Here is a 21,361-nt window from a genome sequence, read left to right as displayed (position 1 = left end):
GATTTCACACAAACATATTAGCAAAAACGTAATTAATACTCTTAACATCTTTTCAATTCACTCAGAACGTTTTAAGCAGAGGAAAGCCGTCAATGAACCAAAGCGCACAGATTCCATGGCACAGCTCCTGTCTATATTCATCCAGAAGGCAACACATTGTAATAACAGAGTAATCTGTTACACAGTCCAGTCCTGTAGCTCCATACTATGGAATGCCTTAAATTAACATATTTTGTTATTTTTCCAGAATTCTTGCTCATACTAAAGTTCAAATATGATAGGGAGTACCCTAATAGAAGAAACACTGAAAACGGGGGGGGGGGGGGGGGGAAATGCAGCATTTGTTAGATTTAACTTTTTTTTTGTTCTTATTTCTTTGTTCGTTTTAAATAAATACCTGCTTCTGAAATTTTCCTGATATTTGAGTGACCCCCCCCCTCCCAAATATATAAGCTCCAGTTTCCCAAAATCTGCATCCACCTAGGGGAAAAAAAGTGGAAAAATATGACTTAAAATAATAGTGATTATTTCTGAACTATAAAATAATTATTTCTAAACTACATGTACATATCCCCCAATTTTATACGTACACATACATATTTTATTATTATTTTTAAAGTACTTACATTAATACCAAAAAGACTTTTTTTTTAAAGCAGTGGGATAAGAAATAACCAAGTAAAAACTTAAAACAGACAAACAAAAACTTGTTCCCTGACAAAGTACCGCTGCGAAAACCGGCTGTTGAAATATTCACAACCTACTGTTACTTGGGTCACATTCGCTGCTACTGCTCTGTATTTACTGGGGGACCAGGGAAGCCCAAGCCAACTGTATAGGAGGGACCAGTGTGGAAGCTTCTACTTCTAGGATTTCCTGCTTCGCCTCATTCACACACTCCAGAGTCCTGACTTAGCTAAAAGTGAAAATCCACCGCAGTTGAAACACGACTAAGCATGTCGTTTCGATTTCAGGTCTCCTTCATCCCGAACCTGCAAAGAATGGCTGTAATATCCGGTTTGCTTTTCACTTCTAAAGAGAACGGTCCATATCCGTAGAAGGCAGACGCTGCAGGAGCGCGAAAGGATAGGCGAGGGCAGCTGAGAACTTGTCCCTGACCGCAGCGCCCGCCCTAGGTAAGTTCGCTCCTAAACCTGGTCTTCCATGCACAAATCCATTAACTAACAACAACAAATTCCCAAGCGCAGACCCCACGCGGGCAGGCGGCAAAGACAGCATAAGAACGGCGAGGGTGCTCCGCGGTGTGTGGCCCTTGGGATGGTTTGCTCTGCCTGAAAAGCGACAGCGCCTGCACCGTGTGCCGGGATGCGTTGCCCCTCTTCTGGCACCCACCCGGGTTTGCACCAAAAGCCCTGCACGGAAGGACTGCATCCGACTGCATCTTTAGAAAGGGGGATTGAAGTCCTTTCTTAGACTGAGGGACCAAACCCCGACCCAGTCACGGAGGTGCGGCGTAGACTCGCCCCCTCCCTTCCCAACGCCCTTTTTCAGACAGGCCCTGCCTGCCTCCCTGCTGGGCATTGGGAAAACAGAGAGAAAAGATGATCCTTACCTTAGGGACCGTGTAAATCTAAATTTTGGACTGTTGGTTGTTCTTTCATTAATTACACTCAATATTCTGAAGTTGCTACAAAGCTATATTACATAAAATAATTCAACATTCTTCCTAATCGATTGTTAATCAACTGTTAAAAATAACCGTATGACCGAACTATATGGTTTGCTCATCACGCACTGTTTCTTTTTTTTTTCAATATATGAAATTTATTGTCAAATTGGTTTCCATACAACACCCAGTGCTCATCCCAAAAGAATCACGCACTGTTTCTAAACGCACCATCCACACAAATAATAACCTGCAGTATTTATTAAAAATACAGGTTTGAAGCATTTTTAACCATCACTCTAGATAACTCTTACAGGCAGTAACTTTGGAAAATAATGATCATTTATCAGTATATAATACAGCTATCTCATTCTACTTTTTATTTTGGAGAGAAAAGCTTCTTGCCTTGCTTCCACAGTCCTGCTTTGCATTAAACATTTTTTAAAAGAAAATCACTTTGTAAGATCATCTCTTTCCCAAAGCTTTTCATAACATTAACTATGAGAACTCCACATTTCCTCCTAACACAGCATTACAAAGGCTCATGTTTTACTTCTAATTTCTCCTTGAACAACCATAGAAGAAGTCTTATGAGAATCAGGTTGAATTTTTTAACCAAAAAATATTATAGTTACCCTCTTACTCCTTGGTAATTTCCAGTTTACAGAATCCTATTGACACAGAACTTGTCTCACTATTCTGTGGCTTCACAGGCTCATTATTGAAACAGTACATTAATTGTGGAAAATTTAATGTATTGAGAGGTTTTGTCATTGATCCAGACAGTAATGAATTAACCAGGAATTACCGTTTTACCCATAACACTGATAAGAAAGTTGTAATTTACCGAGGCAAGTTCCTGTTTCAAGGTCGTCCAGGCAATAGATGACTAGAACTCTAGGTGTTAATTCATAGCAGTCTCCCTCCAGAATCTGTACTGTGACATCCCAGGTGTCTCTGGGTTGCCCCTGCCTAACACTCTCCACAGTGCCCTCCTTGTCTGTGGTTCCCTTGGGGTCTGATTCTGCCAGCTCATACTTCTCATGGGACAGTTTGTTTGTGGTAATCCTTCCTTCCTTCATACCAGCTTTAACTTGTGGGAAGGAGTTGTCACCATTTCTACCCAAACCAATTCTTTGCCTTCTTTTGGAATTTCACCCTTCCTGCCTCCTTCAATACTTATTATTTAAGCAATACTTACATAGCATTTATTACATATCAAATATAATTTTAAGTGGTTCATATGTATGCAGTCTGGGATACTTTTTATTCTAGTGGCCCTACAATTTAGTTATTATAAGAATTCCCATTTCACAGATGAAAAAAAGGAGACAGAGAGATATCTTTCCAGTAATCACGCAGCTTGGAAAGTATGGATCCAGTGTTTGAGCCCAGGCAGTTGAGCCCCAAACAAACAGTATGATGCTGTCTCTCTTTAACTTATCAGCCATCCATTTCTTTCCAGGATCTTCAAGCAATCTCTCTTTCTCTGTCTGTCTGTCTGTCTCAATCTTTATCTCCTTGCTCTTGCTCTAATTTTAGCTCTACTCTACATCTCCCCCTCTGCCATCAACACCTTTGACAAATCCCTTTTATGGGCCTGAAAATTCATGGATATCTGCCATGTAATTAATCATTTTTGTTTCTCATAAGAAACAAATGGACAATATTTTCTATTCCCCCCAAATGTAGAGAGTAAATATAATATTCAAAAGTTATGTAAGGATGCATTCTTTATCCAGAAATTATTCTTAGTTGCAGACTGCTATTTCAATTAATATCCCGAATTAGCTAAGAAAGTTGTAATTGCGTGTTACCACCTGTCCCAAACTATACTGGATCATATTATCCAGACTCACCTATAATGATACAGGAGTGGTGAGCTCACTTCTGTCTCCTGAAGGAGGTGCCCAATTGTGCCCAATGAGCATTTACTTACTTGAGGGCATGCCCTTGGAGGGGCACCTTTTTGCATGAGACCTCCTACCACTTTGGGTCCCGTACTGCCTAAATGACTATTCAAGTAACCCCACCTTAGGCAGAGGACTGGAACCAGTGTGGGGACATGTGAATGTTGCTTAGCGTTATCTTAGAATAAAGGCACAGTAAATGTTCTTTGGATGGTCTCTATCTTTTGGTATGATGAAATGTTCCATTCATTTAGATGACAACAATCAAAGCAGAGTCTAGCTCAGATGTGGAGCTCTGTCAGATCCGGGAAGATCCTCAAACATCCTCACAACTGGCTCTCTTTGCTGTAAACTTATAAACGAGAAATGTTTTTCAGTACATGAATGAATCCTGGCCCCATATATTTCCTTTTTTAATGTTTGTTTGTTTGTTTGTTTCTCTTTCTTTCTTTCTTTCTTTCTTTCTTTCTTTCTTTCTTTCTTTCTTTCTTTCTAGAATGAGCAGGAGAGGGACAGAGAGAGAGATTGAGAATCCCAAGCAGGCTTCTCGCTGTCAGCTCAGAGCCCAACATAGGGCTTGATCTCATAAGTCCTAAGGGTCTGACGCTTATCACCAACAGAGCCACCCAGGAACCCCTGGACCCATATATTTCTTTAAGCACTGTGTATAAAGGTTTTGGATATTGAGACAAGCTGCATTATTTCTTTTCCCTTCTTCTACGCTCACTCCCCCCAACCAATCCACCTCCTGTCCTCTTCCTTTCACTAAATCTATCCTTATCACGGGCACTGTTCACCTTCATTTTCTCTTTCTCAGAATATTTTGTGTATAATTCAACCCCCAATAACCCTATCTATTGCCGTGTATTTCATCTCCTGCTTACTTTTCTCCAGACCACTTACCATCATCTAACACATGTAGATCTTTTCTCATTTGTTTTGTTAATTGCCTGACTGCCCCTACTAGACTGGAGCTCCACGAGGCAAGAATCTTATCCATTTTGTTCATTTCTGGATACTGAGCACCTAGAACAGTGCAGCATACAGTAGATACTCAATAAATATTTGCAGAATTGATGAGCCACTATAAATAGTCCTGGAATTCTTAGAAACTCTATGACCACTCTTCTCATTTCCTTCGTGTCTCATTCTGCCTTACCCCCAAAATGTTGGTTTTCTCAGGACTCTATCATCAGTCCTTTGCTTTCTTCATTCTGTTCATTTTATGCATCTCTTGGATATGATTATTTTAGGATTCACTTTAAGAACAATTAAGATAATAGATACAGGTTTTCTGTACCAAGCCTTAAGGCACTAACTAGGGTACACACTTTTCCCTTAGGAATGATGTCTATATTCCATAAGCAGAAAGCTGATATGTGTGTAATTTGTACAACCATTAGAGGTGACTTCACAGGGGGGGCGCCTGGGTGGCTCAGTCGGTTTAGCATCCCACTTCGGCTCAGGTCATGATCTCGTGGTCCGTGAGTTCAAGCCCCACATTGGGTGCTGTGTTGACAGCTTGGAGCCTGTTTCAGAATCTGTGTGTCTCTGTCTCTCTGACGCTCCCTCGTTCATGTTCTGTCTCTCTCTGTCTCAAAAATAAATAAACGTTAAACAAAAAAAATTTTTTAGAGGTGATCTTGTGTTTTTAGAGGTGATCTAGATCACCTCTAAATAGAGGTGATTTAGAGGTGATCTTCAGGATCTTGTCTTATATTGAACAGTTCTTCTGGATTACAGGTTACCATGGCATCTGGACTCACCATGGAAGCCCCCATTTGCCTGATAAAAAACAAGGAAGAGGAACTGGTGGTGAATCCAGAAGCACTAGAGATTCTTGACAAGATATCTCAGCCTGTGGTGGTGGTGGGCATTGCAGGGCTGTCTCGGACAGGAAAATCCTACCTGATGAACCGCCTGGCAGGACAGAACCATGGTGAGTGTTGTCCTGGGACCAGGGCCATTTGCTTGGAACCATCAATATAACAGGCTGTTCAGGCCTCCTCTAGTGTCATCTCAAGGAAGAGCCTAACCCCTCCCACTGAAGAAAAATTCTAATTCTCACCATCAGATTTACAACCTAACCCTATCTATCCACAAAATCTTACTCTTGTATCTAGTAAAAAAGAAGAGTCTCCAACCCTGCTTGTTCTCTGGAACCCATCCACTCTCATCAGCTAAGCTCCTGTCGTGATTCCCTTTCTTTTTTTTGTGTCACTTTTGCCCAAATTACAGGGCCATTCCCAGCAGCATAAAATTTTAGTTTATTGTATCTTCTTTTTAAAAGAGATAGAAAAAGGGGCGCCTGGGTGGCTCAGTTGGTTGAGCGGCCGACTTCGGCTCAGTTCCTGATCTCACAGTCCGTGAGTTCGAGCCCCGTGTCAGGCTCTGTGCTGACAGCTCAGAGCCTGGAGCCTGTTTCAGATTCTGTGTCTCCCTCTCTCTGACCCTCCCCTGTTCATGCTCTGTCTCTCCCTGTCTCAAAAATAAAAATAAAAAAAACGTTAAATTGTTTTAAAAAAAAATTTAAAAAAAATAAAAGAGATAGAAAAAAAGAGGAAGGAAGGAATGAAGGAGGGAGGGAGGAAGGAAGAACCTGTTATTCCCAAATCTCAAGGGAGCTAAGATTAAATTTTTTCTTCCATTTCATAACAAAAGTTTGATAAATTGTGCTCCCTCTCTTTCTGTATTCAGTGTTTTCTAATGTGAAAACTGTAATATGCCCAGAAAAGTTTGTAAAACATACATGTACTATAAAGTTATTAAATGTAAGATGGTCACCTGATCAGGTAAAGAAATTTAATATTACCAACACTCAAAGCCCAAATCACACCCTCTCACACTCTTATCTGTGCTCACCAATATTTTTAATTTTGATGGCACGTCTTTGCTTTTTAAAGATGGTTTCAGGGGCACCTGGGTGGCTTGGTCAGTTGACTGTCCAACTACCGATTTTGGCTCAGGTCATGATACCAGGGTCATGAGATAGAGCACTGTATCAGGCTGTGTGCTGAACCCTCTCTCTCTCTCTCTCTCTCTCTCTCTCTCTCTGCCCCTCTATCCTGTTCGTGTGTGCGCGCGCTCTCTCTCTAAAAGAAAGAAAGAAAGAAAGCAAGAAAGCAAGAAAGAAAGAAAGAAAGAAAGAAAGAAAGAAAGAAAGAAATGGTTTTATAGTCTATGCATTTCAAAAAAGTTTAATTTGGTCTGCTTTTAAAGTTTATATAAATGAAATTGTACCATGTGTATTCTTTTGTGTGTTGTTTTTCTTGTATGTATTTGTAATTTATTTCTGTTAACTGCTGCATAGTGTACAATCATATGAAGATATCAGAATTTGTTTCTCCATTTATTATTAATGAATGTTGAGATTGGTCCCAGATTTTCTTGTTTATGAATTCAACTATCATAAATGGTTTTGTACTTAAATTCCAGTACACACTTACTCAACCTTCCCCCATTGATTATACCCAGAATTGGACCCACAGGGTGACAGGGTATCTGTGTTTTCAGCCATTCTGGACAGTCTCAAACAGCTTTTTAACTTTTATGTACAATTTACAGACTGTTAGCAGTCACTGAGATTTTCCCACATCCTTATCACCATTTGGTAATGTTAGACATTTTGGCTTTTGCTAACCTTGTGACTATATAGTCACATAGTCTATGTCTCACTATGAATCAGTTTGAGAACCTTTTCATATATTTATTTGCTGCTTGTGTTTCTTATTTTTTTCAGTGCAATAAAGTTTTTTTTTTCCTTTTAAGGGTCAGCTAAAACTACACAGGTTAGTAGAGTTTACATTAATCTGTCCTATGACCTATTTGAGCCTATACAGGTACAAGATGAACAGGGGGCCCAAAGTGTTTCCTCAGAAAATCCTTAATGTCTGTAAACAGTAGATTGTCGCTGAAATGGAAGAAACTCCTTTCCCTGCTGGACCCTGAAATGGAAGACATTTATAAGTTTCACCACTGTAGCTCCTGGGGAACCTGGACTATCTACTGTCCCTGTATGTTGTTAACTTCTCCCTTGCAGGTTTCCGTATGAACGCCACAGTGAGATCTGAAACCAAGGGCATCTGGATGTGGTGTGTGCCCCACTCCTCCAAGAAGAACCACATCCTTGTCCTTCTGGACACTGAGGGCCTGGGGGATGTGAAAAAGGTAAGGAAGAAAGTTGAGTAAACTTCCTTGCTCTTGCCTATTAATTCACTACCTCAATTCCACTTCTGTGACCTATTCCTACAAATAGCAAGTGCAAATTATAGATAATGAGGTTAAATTCTCTTATCTTGAACTTTTTTCCTTGAGAGCACAAATATTTTGATATTTTGAGTTAAGATATTCATCTTACTTTTAACACCAGGGTTAATGACACAATTTAATAAACACTTTTGAGTAGCTACATCCAGGCCTCTCTGCTAAGTACTACAGACACAGCAGGGAAGAAAGTAAAGACCCAGAGGTTAGCGGGGAGACCTCAAGTACTTAGTACAATCAGTACCAGGTGCCATGGATGCAACCTTGTAGAGGGTAGGGATTAGATTTCAACTTTCCTGGTGAAATAACACGAAAACTGACTGAAGTGTAACCCATCAGGTCAATGGGACTACCAGTTAAATTGTATGGATTGGTGAGTTTGAATATGGTAGCCTCAAAAATAGGTTTGAACAAAGTAATATATTTAAATAAACTCCAGAAAAGCTTTGGCTGTTCCAAGAACATCCATAATGATTTTAGTCTAAGTTTCTTCACTGACTTCTAAAAAGCATGATCTTGACCAATAGAAAATATTGTAAACAGGATACTTGTAGGCGTGTTGTCTTCACAGTATTAGGCACAATCAGTAGTTTCTCCTTACTTCATATAAGTCTGAGTCTACATTGTAGCAGCAGAAGATGGGTTGATTCTGATACTGCCCCTCAAAAAATAAAGGAGAGACTTAGAAATTCTGAATTAAAATTTTTTAATGTTTTAAAACTTTAAGTTTTAAAGTCCTCAGTATAAAATAAAGTGTAAAATAAAAACAGAAGAGAAACTAAAACAAAACCTATCAGGCCTCATGAATTCATCTCACCATATGTTTGGATTTTAACAAGTTTATCCCTTCTTTGAATGTACCAGCAACTTCTCAAACTAAGAAAAAAGAACATAAGTACCAACTTGTTACTTACCATTCAAGGGCCCTGCAACTTAATTCCTAGTGAGTTAGATCTACTCTAATTACCACCTCCCACCCAAAAAATGAAGAGGGACTCTTGATGGTGAAATATATTATATTTTGGCCAAAACTTGTTTCTTTTTATCTAATTACACTTGTTTAAGGGACCCAAACATACCATATTATTAATAACTGGTGGCAATAGAGAACAACTCACCAAATTTCAATGCCCCTCCCATCTTGTCTTGAATCTTCTTCCCAGTCTTGTCATCTACTCTCACACATTTATACATTGCTTCAGCCAAATGGAGTAATTCTATAATACATTTATATGATTGTGCTTTTTAATTCTGACTTGGCTTGTGTTGGTCCTCCCATGATCTTTTCATTTCCACAAATCCACACTGCATCATTTCTTTAAAACCCACCTATTTTTTTTTACCCACTGCCATCATTTCACAGTCAGATGTAATCTCTTGCTCAGAATTCGCAGGGCACTTTTCTTTGTTACGTTTTTGGTTTTTACCCCTTTTCCTTTTACATTTTAGGCTTCTGGTTCTACTCCTGGCAGAGATCATTAACTTGGTTAATGTTTCTTGGTTGTATGTTTACTCATTGGTTGACCAGCCCAGAAAGTCAACTTCTTGAGGGCAACGACTATCATATGGGTGGTTGTGTCCACACAACCAAATGTATTGCCTGACATTTAGAAGACAACCGATGAATAGTTGTTGAATTTAACTGAACGACATTGTGTTTTTAATGTTGTCCATGACGCATAAAGTTTGCTGTAGGAATAATTTCCTGCTTATTGGCATATATCTACTGTGTTCTAGTCACTGTGTTAATGAATAGAAATGTTAACAAGTAAATGAAGGGGAGACTCTTTAGTCTTTTGCTCTAATGTGCTTTCCAGGTCAACCCTAAGAATGACTCATGGATCTTTGCCCTGACTGTGCTTCTGAGCAGCACCTTGATCTATAACAGCATAGGCACCATCAACCACCAGGCCCTGGAGCAGCTGCAGTATCCTTCCAGGGACCAAACCACCATGTTTTATTGAGTTTACAGGAATGGCAACTGAGACTGTCATCTTAATTGTCTGGTTGAGGAGAAGGGACATGGGAAATAAGTTAATGTTTATAAAATTTGTTTTTATAAGACCTGGAAATTGTGGTATAAATCATTTCTCCTTCCTTAGCTGAATTCTCAGCTACGTGGCTGAACTAACGCAGCTCATCAGGGCAAAATCCTCAACACCTGATGAAGTAGAGGACTCCACCGAGTTTGTGAGTTTCTTTCCAGACTTTGTTTGGACTGTCCGGGATTTCACTCTGGAGTTGAAGATAGATGAATCCTCAATCACTGAAGATGAGTACCTGGAGGATGCCTTGAAGCTAATTCCAGGTCTCAGAGCATGGCATGGGTGATGGAGGTTCCAGAGGGAGTGGGAGCAACTAAGCCCTGTCCTTCAGGACTTGAAATCAAATTTTGTTTGCCCTTGGTTCGAGATACAGTCTATTAGTGAGGGGTGATTGGTGAATGATGTGTGGTGATTGTTTTTCATAGGTTATGAGCTGCAAAACTCCAGCTGCTGGAGTAAGCTCGCTGAGGAAATTTAAGGACCACTGTGGAACCAAATGATTTTAGACCAAATGGGTGTTGTGAAACATTTTTCTAGGTTACAGTGCTGCAGCTTCCTAAGGCCCACATACTCGTGTTCCTTTTATGTGCTCCTCTTGTTTCATACTGACAAAAATAGCTCATCAGATTAGAAGTTGGTGAACATTGAATCACAAGAAATAAACGGACATAAATTGTTTGTTATGGAAAAATATACAAAACATAAAATTTACCATCTTAACCATTTTTGAGCTTATACTTCTGTGGCAATAAATGCATTCACATTGTTGTGCAAGCATCACCACCCACCAACTCCGAAAACTTTTTATCTTCCCCATCCAAAGTTGTACCTGCTAAACACTAACTCCCTAATACCCCCCACCCACAGCCCTTGGCAGCCACCATTCTACTCTCTGTCTCCCATCTAGGTACCTCATAGAAATGGAATCATACTCTACTTATCTTTTTGTGACTGGCTTATTTCAGTAACCATAATGTCCTCAAGATTCATTCATGCTGTAGCAGGTGTTAGAATTTCTTCCTCTCTGACTAAATAGTATTCTACTATGTATTGGGGCGCCTGGGTGGCTCAGTCGGTTAAGTGGCCGACTTCGGCCCAGGTCATGATCTCGCGGTCCGTGAGTTCGAGCCCCGCGTCGGGCTCTGTGCTGACAGCTCAGAGCCTGGAGCCTGTTTCAGATTCTGTGTCTCCCTCTCTCTGACCCTCCCCTGTTCATGTTTGTCTCTCTCTGTCTCAAAAATAAATAAACGCTAAAAAAAAAAAAATTTAAATAGTATTCTACTATGTATATACCATATTTAAATGACCGTATTTTAAAAATATATTTCATGTTTCTATGAAATATTCTATGAATACTTTACTAGTGCCTGGACAGTTACAAATTTCAGAGAAAGGATATTTACACATTAAGAGTCCAGAAAAAAAAAAAAAGATGTCCTTCTAGTAAGACTTTCAGATCCACATCTATCTGTCACATGATTTCACTTTCTTCTTTCTTACGGTCTTGTACATTATGTTACCATTTTAATATCATTAATTCACTACATGTTAATTTTACTTGCATTTTATTTTTACTTTATTTTAGCAGAGTGAATAATTGATGGCACCTGGAAATAATACAAGTTTTTATTTAATCATTCATGTATTCATTTTTCCAAAAAAATTTTATTGAACATCTTATATATCCCCCAAAATCATTCTATGAAGTACTTCCAAGTCAGATCTAGCCTGATATAGATAGTGTTAAGACCTCCAAATTACCTGCAGGTTAACCTTACCACGTGGACACTTCCGCTAAAAGAGCTCCAAACATATTTTTTTAGTGTGATTTTTTTTTACTCTGAATTTTAGAAATTTTTTTCTTCCCTTGGTATTATTTGTCCATCTCCTGTTATTTTCACAAACAATGTCTTACTCTTCTTTCTGGCATTACTTTATTTTAGGAATTTTCACTACTTTTGTTCATTCATCAGTCATTTGATAAACATTTTATAAATACTTAAACCACTAAACTCCATACCAATGCTAAGGAAACCAATTATAAGTTTGTTCAGTTGAGCCTGATGCCTTTCTTTCTTCTCCCATAGTATTTTCTTGACTCTGCTCCATGCAGAAATGGATTTTCCATACCTGTGGTGATGGCCCAGGTTGGTTAGAAATGACTGGATGAAAGGAGATTTACAGACACAGGAGCTGCAATGATGGGAAAATTCCTGGAAATGAAGTCCTCACTCCTCTACCTGAAGGCTGCCTTTCAGTGATCACCTTTTTTCCACCTTTGCAGGCACAAATCCCAAAATCCAAAATTCCAACATTCCCAGAGAGTGTATCAGACAGTTCTTTCCAAAACGGAAGTGCTTCATCTTTGACCGGCCTACAAATGACAAAAATCTCTTAGCCCATATTGAAAACGTGCCAGAAGACCAGCTGGACAGTAGTTTCCGGAAGCAATCAAACAAATTCTGCACCTATATTTTCACTCATACAAAGACCAAGACCCTACGAGAGGGAATCATTGTCACTGGGAACCGTGAGTCACCTTTGTCCCACAGCATGTCTCTGTATCAGTGTGCGTGGGGGAGCTTTGAGTATACTCTGAGTTTGGCAGTAATTTTGTTGACATCTGTGTGTAATGATGGGGAAGCAGATATTCATGCCATGAAAAGGTATCCATACATGTTTCTTAATTAGTCTCCCTATGTGAGGGTTTGCTGAAACTTAATATATCTCAAAACCCTAATTCACTAATTATAAAAAGGCAAGACAGAGTTAAAGAGAGGACATCTGCAGATTGAGAAATCCTATAGGATATCTTCTGGTCTTTAAGGATATAGTAGGTATTTTGTAAACTTACATGAGTCAGATGTTCCGGCAAGCCCATTGACAAAGAAAATTATGTATAGTCTTATATGCAGAGCAGGCTTCATGGGCACGTGACTTATACAGTCCTGTAATACCTTGTGCAGAGATGAGCCAATACTCTCTGTGTGTTTTGTTTTAAGTTTCCTTATTTATTTTGGGAGAGAGAATTCTAAGCTGTCAGTGCAGAGTCTGATCTGGGGCTTCAACTCAAACCATGAGATCATGATCTGAGTGGAAATCAAGAGTCGATTGCTTCACCAGCTGAGCCACCCAGGCACCCATCTATCCGTGTTTTGAATTCTTGATCATTTTCAACTAGGAGCCCACGTTTCCATTTTGTCCATTTTGTCCAATTATGTAGCTGGTCTTGTTTGTGTATACTACTTCACCTGTATAATCTATTCCTTTTTATTCTCATTGAATGGGAAACTATTTTCCCAGTGACCCATGAGCATATTAATTGCAATGAATCAATTATTAAAAAAATTGTTTTAATGTTTATTTTTGAGAGAGAGAGAGAGCGCGAGCGGGGAAGGGGCAGAGAGAGATGGAGATACAGAATCCGAAGCAGGCTCCAGGCTCCAAGCTGTCAGCACAGAACCCTGCCCAGAGCTTGAACCCATGAGCTACAAGATCATGTCCTCAGCCAAAATTGGATGCTCAAATGACTGAGCCACACAGGCGCTCCTGTAATTGATCATTTAAATTATAATATGAAGAAATGGAGAACAATAAAACAAAGAATAGGAAAACAATGTTGTTAGAAAGAAATAGATTCCCAAAGAAGAAAATAAAGTTTGTTTCTAAATAAGGTGGGGTTTTTGTGATCTCAGGATGATGCTCCATAAAAACTGGAAGCCAATGATTAAGACCTCGCTATTTATCCTCAAATTTCCTGCCTTATTCAGGGCTGGGGACTCTGTTGAAAGCCTATGTGGATGCCATCAAGACGGGAGAAGTTCCTTGCTTGGAGAACGTGGTGACAGCTCTTGCCCAGCGTGAGAACTCAGTGGCCGTGCAGAAGGCAGCCGACCACTACAGCGAGCAGATGGCCCAACGAGTGAGCTTCCCCACAGACACACTCCAGGAGCTGCTGGATGTGCATACAGACTGCGAGAGGGAAGCCATTGCAGTCTTCATGGAGCATTCCTTTAAGGATGACAAGCGGTCTTTCCAGAAAAAGCTTGTGGTAGTGTGTCTTAGCATTTATCCTTCCTAATTCCTACCCTTCTGGATGAATGCTTACAGTACATTTTTTTGACTCCGCAGCTCTTCTACCTCTCATGGTGGATGGAACCTGGGTTCTTGTGAGTGACAGGGCACTACAGGGTTACTAGTCACCTTTTTACTAAAAGATGGGCATTCTATTAATTTTCTATTGCAACATTTGAAAATTACCATTGATTTAGCACATTGTAATAATAAATATATATTTGTATATATATATTATTCATATATAATATATATAATACATATATAATATACATGCATAAGCTTACCATTCTGTAGGTCAGAACATAGGCATAGGATGGTGCCATCCTCTGCTCAGAGTGTCACAGACTAAAAACAAGATATTGGCCAAAATGAGTTCTCAGCTGCAGGCTCTGGAGTGGCTCCAAGTTCATTCGGGCTGCTGACTGAATCCCCTTCCTTTTGGTTGTAGGATTCATGTTCCCTTTTTTGTTGGCTTTCAGACAGGGGGTGCCTCCAGCTCCTAGAAGCATTTTTTGTATATCTCCATGTTCTCTTTTCATCTTCAGGACAACAATGACACATAAAATTCTTTTCATATTTTAGTTTTTTTGACTTCCTCTTCTACTAAGAGCTTGGGAGAACTCTCTGCTTTAAAAGAATATATGGTCTTATCTAAGCCTTCTCCAATCCTACCCTCTAGTAATCTCCATTTCTTAAAGTTAACTTGTACCATGTAATATCTAACCACTGGAATAAAATTCAGCAAATTCATAGGCTCCAGGACCATGCAAGGGGTATACATCAGAAGAAGGAAATCTTGGAGGAGAGTTTAATTCCTGGGGACAATTAATTACCATTGGCATCTTTCTGGAAGTTTGTCTTTCAGTCTATGACCACCCTACAGTGAAAAAAATCTCTTTGTTCATTTTGAGAAAATGCCAGAAAGTCAGCTGTATTGTAATTTTCAAGAGCAGGAGAAATGTTTATTTTTTCCTCTTTACACACTCAAATTCTTGTTAAAAGAATTCATGGAGAGTTCCAAAGTCTGCTCAGAATACACTTTAGTCATTACCAGATGATTGTTTGGGGGGCAGGGGGATGTACATTTTCATCCATAACAACCCAAACTCTCTGAGGAAACTCTACTTCTAGCCACAATTCAACTTCCTATTGCTCATTGTTGATGATTGGGTCACTGTTAATCATACTACAGCAGAAGGAACCATGGAGTTCATGTCTTCCAACCCCAGGGAAGTAAAGGGACTTTCCACAGGTCACACAGAGAATTGGTCAGAACTAGGGCTAAAAGTCTCTTGACTCCTGGTCTGTTCCATGTTTCATTGTACTCTTAGGTAATCAGGATGCTTTTTCTAAAAGGATGACAGTTGAACTTTCCCTCCTAACAGCTTCTTCCCATTGGATTTCTCTACATTTCCCTGGCAGGACACCATAGAGAAAAAGAAGGATGATTTCTTGATGCAAAATGAAGATGTATCTTTCAAATATTGTCAGGCTGCAATGGAGCAGCTTTCAGAGCCTCTGAAGGAAAGCATTTCAAAAGGAACTTTCTCTGTTTCTGGAGGATATGATCTGTACTTAAAAGCAAAGAGAAATGTTGAACTTGGTTATAAAGAGGTGCACAGGAAAGGAGTTAAGGTAAGGAATAAAGGGAAAGAGGTTGAACAGTAGAGTGGAGTCAGGTGGCCTTTGTTGCACCTTCTGAATATCTAAGACCCTAGTACCAATTATGGGGAAAAACAAGAGCAAGGCAATAATTCCCTATGGATCATATGATAATATTTGTGCTAAGTCCCTGGGGAATACAAATATTAGAGACACAACTTTGCTCCCAAGATGCTGATTTTACCAGAGATACAAATAGTGAACAGGATAGGGTATGATAAAGGTTATACTGGTATGCTAATAGACTAATGATAATGGTAATGATGATAATAATGGTTAACACATTGAACACTGACTCTCTCTACCACACATGGTCTTTAGGTGCTTTTGTTGGGTTATTAATTTAATCATCAGAGTAATATTGTGAATTAGGTACACTACTATCTACATTATACACTTGAGAAATGTGATGCACAGAGAAGTTAATAAATTGCCTAAGCCCATGCCACGGTAAGTGGTAGAGCTGGTAGGGCAAATCAGTATCTTGGTGGCCATTCAAAGCTCAGATGGCAGCTTAGGAAACATTACAGAAGGTTGCTCCTAGAAGTTTAAGATGAAGTATTCATAGATGTTAGCTTTATTAAGAAAAGCTAGAAGAGCTTCCAGGAAGAAGAATGTCCAAATACATATAAACAAAGTTTTAATATGTTTGTAGAAACAGGAGTCTGGTTGGCTGTAACCCATGGTGGGGCTTGGGGGTGGGCATCAGTTAGAAAAGGGTCTCAAGAACTAAGAAGACTATGATGGAGTTTTTCCATTCTCATCAATAGATTAGAATTTATGCTGTGGACATAGAAGGAAGGGAATCACTCAGGGATACACAATTTACTGGGCCACATTTGAGGTTTTGTTGAACAATTATTTCTGCAACCAGAGACAAGATCTTTGTTGCCTGACATGTATTTGCTCCTTGTTGGTTCGTTCCTCAGGCAAATGAGATCCTCCAGAACTTCCTACAGTCACAGGCAGCAGTAGAGGAATCCATCATGCATTTAGACAAAGCCCTCACTGCTGGGGACATGGCCAAAGCAGGTACAGGGGAGGGCTCAACTCACAGCGGGATGGGTAGATTCCTGCAGTGCCCACTGACAGATCTGACCAAAGACCTTCTTGCAACAAGGAGTTTCCTCTTCTACTACAGAAAACATGCTCTGTTCAATCAATTCTGAAAATAACAAGACAAGTGGTAGTTGTACATCAGCCAGCCAGGCAGAGTCTCTAACTTCAAAATGAGAAACCTGTCAATGGTGTGGCCATCTGGTGAAATTACACATTTCCCAGTCACCTTTGCAAAGTCAGTTAAGTCTCTAAGCTCAGGAGGGTCAGACCTGACCTGTTATTTTATTCCCTTTAAAAACTTGCATGGGGCAGTGGAGCAGGCCAAAAGGGAGGCCTCTGAGAAGGAACAGGAGCAGCTAAAACAGAAAGAAAATGAACAAAAGCAAAAAATGGAGGCTCAAGAGAGGAGCCTCAAGGAAAACCTAAGCCAGCTGGAAGAGAAGATAAAGAAGGAAAAAGAAAACACTCAGGAAATGCTGGAAAGGATGTTGAAACATTATCTGAAGGTAAGTCTGGCCTGGATTTGGGCAGATCCTCACTCCTCAGGAAGAGAAGGACAAAATTTTAAGCAAAGTCATGATCCAAGAGTGAAACACAAATGGCATGTGATTTACTAACTGCCTCAGTCCATGTGGATCCTGCTGTAACCCTTAAAGCCATAATACATCTGCCCCTTCCATAGTGCTAGACTTTTGAGTATACAAATAACACCCCTTGAGGAATGGTTTGCTATTTGGAGTGGTTATGGAATGGTCTTGTGAACCCCAATTGAGTAGGGTCTTTGTCTTCTAGTCCTATAGTCCTTAGGATTCTTGATACCACCATCAGAGAGATCAGAAATAGAATTTTTTTTGTCTTGAAAGTATCCAATTAGGTCTGATATGAAATGAAAAGGCTCCAAAACTTGCTGCATTTTTTTCCAGATCTGTCTGAATGTCCTGGGATTATTATAAAACATAGAGGAAAATCTTTCCTTGGTCCAACCTGCAGCTTGATAAGCAATATTGTGTACAGAGTCAGTAGTTACCATGCTTTATTAGATGATTGTGGCCATGCAACCTCAAATAGAACTGAGAATTAATTAGAATTAAAACTGTATTCCTACCCAAAGAGCATTGTTTGGGCTAGAATGCGTTATGGAGAAAGTTCTCATGTCTGATCTAGGCCCAACACCTACCCACCCCCAGAGAGATGATGCTGAGGACATCTTAGGATGTTATAAACCATGGATACTCTCATTATCCAGGTCAAAATGTATGGACACATTGGATATCCTCCAAACAGCAGTCTAAAGTGGCAGAAAAATAGACACCTACGTTTGCTGCTGGCTGAATACTGATAATGGTGATTTTCACAAGTGGACTCTTTTCATTTTATAGGTCCAAGAAGAATTGCTTAATGAAAGATTTGGAAAGAAATCCGAGGAGTTGAATAAGGAGATAAATCGGCTACAAGAAGAGATTGAAAGAAACAAAAAAACTGATCCGTTATTGATTTCAAAAGCGATTGATGTGGCTGGGAATGTATTAATTGTGGCACTACCTGAAATTTTTAGGCTAGTCCGTCAGGGGAGGAAAATTCTCAATGAAAACAATTAAATAAGCTTAGATGTCTTGTTAAGGACACTATAAAATGAGGCTTCTTTTGTTTTAGTAGTGTAATACTGTGTTTATTTTTGAAATACATGTGTCATGCCACTTTCATACAACAAAAGTTCAAAAATAAAAAGTGATTGCAAAAAACATCAGCTCATGGCATATACAAGATAAACTTAATTTTGACTGAATGAAATAATTTAGTGAAATGGGAACCAAGTTGAAAAATACAATGGAAGAAAAGGCTAAATTTTCAATGCCATTGTAACAAAATAATTCTGAATAAGATTATAAAGACATTTGTAAAATTTATATAGAGACATACTTTAAGTGTTACTGAAGAACACAAAAATTTATAAAATGAACCAAAGTAAATAAGACATACATGGTGTATGTGTGTGTCTGTACATATATACATATATGTATACATATGTGTATATGTATGTATGTATGTACATGTACACATATATGTACATGATTCCAACAAATATGTCAAAAATGTTTTGAAAGTAGACAAATTTGTTTTACAGTATACATTGAAAAACTGTAAGCAAAAATATCCAATGCAATTCTATAAAGAGAAAAATAATGAGAGGCAGTTATCTCTAACTGTATGTTAAAACATCCCAACAAGTAGCACAATGAATATTGAATGAATAGCACAATGGTGCTGGCACCTGAATATTTAAACATCAGTAAAATAGTGTTGAAAGTTTGGACATCAGTAAAAATTCAGATAGAAATTTATTATACAATAAGTTTGGCACTTCACATTAGTGAAGGGATAAGGAATATTCTGTAAGTGTAATTTGGACTCTACATACCCATCTGGAAAAAAAATTTCAAGTCTTCCTTTCACTTCATACCAAAGCAAATTTCAGATGTATCAAAGATTTTTAAATGAAAATTAAATTGTAAAAGATTAAAGAGTAGTTTTGTGGTAGAAAAGTCCTTTTTCAGTGTGAATATGATGGTTAAAAAGAAAAGATTAATATATTCAACTACATAAAAATAATGAAATTATTCATAGAAAAGAAAAAGCAAGGCAAGAAGACAAATACCAATATGAATATAAATTAACAACTTCTATCACAACGAGTATATTTCGTGAAGCTATAGGAGCCCTTATAAATCAGTGAGAAAAGATAAACAACCCCATTAAAAATGTGCAGAACGGTAAGTAGAAAATATAGTTGGTCAATTCTGCTGATAATAAGAGCTATGTAAAGTAAAACTGTCAGCTACCCGTTTCACCTCTATGATTTGCAAGGAAGAACACATTTGACAGAAGACTAGGTTGTAAATATATGGAGAAGCAGGAAGAGTCTGCTCAGTAGAGCAGGGAACTAGAAAGACACAGAGATGCTCCCAAATCTTGTTTTCATTAAGACTTTTCAATAAAGCCTGAAAAATCCAGCCCCTTATTTCTTTTTAGATAAAAATTCACTTAGGAAGTCTTCTGGAGTAGCCTCTGAATTCCAATTCAAATTGATAACATGGGTAAAAGAAAAGGAAATTTTTCTTTGAGGTCAATTCAACTTTTACAGAATTCCTTTCCATGTCTCTGTAGATTCTGTAAATTCTGCTCTGGCTAGAATGAATTCCTTCTGATTCTCCAAGCTTCATGTGTTTTATCTGGACTCTGGGCTTTTGCACAATACATATACTTATTTAAATAACCCTGCTTGATATTCTTTATATGTTAGCCTCTGTTCCTCTTTCTGGTCTCCTATTTCGTGACTTCCTGAGACTAGATGAGGTGACCCTTCTCTATGCTGCCATTGTGCCTTGTCACTCCTACCATAGCACTTTTTATATAATTGTAAAATGAAACTGACCTATTTACCGCTGTCTCTCCTACTGTCTCTTGATCTCAGGTACTCAGTCTTCTTCATCATCTTATCTTTAGTTCCCAACAGGCCCACCATATAATCACCCAGCGTTCAAAAAATGTTGATTGAATAATTATATGAGCTGCCATCCAAAAGGACTCCAATTTACCATGTTCTAACTACATTATCTGATCTCTGGAGTCTAAACATAAAAGATGTAGCAGTTTCAAGGCACAGCTGACATGAGCTACTGGCCCTGCCATATGATATGTCGTATTCATACAAGGGTATCAGATCCTTTCCCTTCTCCTAATCCATCGCATAGTTTAAACTCTACAGACTTCATTATTTAGCTAAACATTATGCCACAGAAAAGAGTGCTTCCTGTGTTAAATCACCAGCTGTTAAGATGATCATTACAGACCAGGGCAATTCACATGCTCACTAATCACTCCAAGGGCAGAAATTAGAGTTAGCATATAGACACATACATCACACTGCTTATTCTAGAGTATTTAAAAGTAAATTATCACATTAATAAGGTAATTTACCCCAGTTCCAATCTACTGCTCTCATAGTTTGTCTCCTCTATTTGTTCACCAGGAAAAAGCATTCTTTTTACCCAGCAACTATATCAAAAGCTGCTGGTATCTGTTCAAACCAGAGACTGGTACAACCCTTCATCCCTAGCGACCTTTGCGATCAGAACTATCATACTATAAGTAGCTCAAATGTGTCCAGTTGAACCCTAATATATGACAAAGTTTTATGTATAGTCATTGCTTATTAAATAATTGTCTAACAAATAAATGTCTAATCTAAAGGCACTAAACCAGTACATGGAAGGTACTCAGAAAATGTTTCTTGAAAAAAATTGGCATTCTTTTGAAAATAGAAAACACCTTGTAATTATGTGTGTATGTATATTATAAAAATACATCACATTCATTGAAAAGAAATTCATAATACGTAGAAAACTCTTAAAAAAGCTAATTCCTTCAATGAGCTACTAAATTTCAGAATATATATGCTTTTAGAGTTTTATCTATGGATCATTGATTTAGAAGTGTTTTTCGAAATAGAATCACACTATATACTATATGTGCCAGGAATTAAATTACTCAGCCAATATTTCGAAAATTTTCCACAGAAAGTAATTTCCTTTTCTCAGAAAGGGCTTGGGAGGGTAGGCAGGAAATTCAGTCCCTTTATAAGCAAAATTCACAGGAAGATTCAACTGTTCCTATAACTGTGTTTGATTGCTCCTTATAAACAATAGACTTGGGCACCT

General features: G+C 38.6%; 1 protein-coding gene across 1 annotated transcript; it reads left to right on the top strand.

Annotated features, from left to right (window-relative positions):
• Positions 1-997: 997 nt before the first annotated feature.
• Positions 998-18,390, top strand: LOC106968049 (guanylate-binding protein 4-like). The gene is made up of 11 exons (XM_015064406.3): positions 998-1,136; positions 5,281-5,476; positions 7,577-7,704; positions 9,618-9,727; positions 9,915-10,108; positions 12,130-12,375; positions 13,616-13,896; positions 15,345-15,557; positions 16,514-16,616; positions 16,956-17,149; positions 18,023-18,390. The coding sequence occupies exons 2-11, from the start codon at positions 5,287-5,289 to the stop codon at positions 18,239-18,241; spliced, it is 1,878 nt and encodes a 625-aa protein (XP_014919892.3). The 5' UTR covers positions 998-1,136; positions 5,281-5,286; the 3' UTR covers positions 18,242-18,390.
• Positions 18,391-21,361: the final 2,971 nt, after the last annotated feature.

Source organism: Acinonyx jubatus, chromosome C1 (assembly GCF_027475565.1).
Source record: "Acinonyx jubatus isolate Ajub_Pintada_27869175 chromosome C1, VMU_Ajub_asm_v1.0, whole genome shotgun sequence".
NCBI classification, from domain to species: Eukaryota; Metazoa; Chordata; class Mammalia; order Carnivora; family Felidae; genus Acinonyx; species Acinonyx jubatus.
This window is presented reverse-complemented; position numbering and strand designations above follow the sequence as displayed.

Excerpts from the sequence above, each read along its gene's own strand:
- LOC106968049 (XM_015064406.3), top strand. The coding sequence starts at position 5,287 with ATGGCATCTGGACTCACCATGGAAGCCCCCATTTGCCTGATAAAAAAC. Across the intron at positions 5,477-7,576 it reads CCTGGCAGGACAGAACCATG|GTTTCCGTATGAACGCCACA; the intron begins GTGAGTGTTGTC and ends TCTCCCTTGCAG. Across the intron at positions 10,109-12,129 it reads TGCCTTGAAGCTAATTCCAG|GCACAAATCCCAAAATCCAA; the intron begins GTCTCAGAGCAT and ends CCACCTTTGCAG.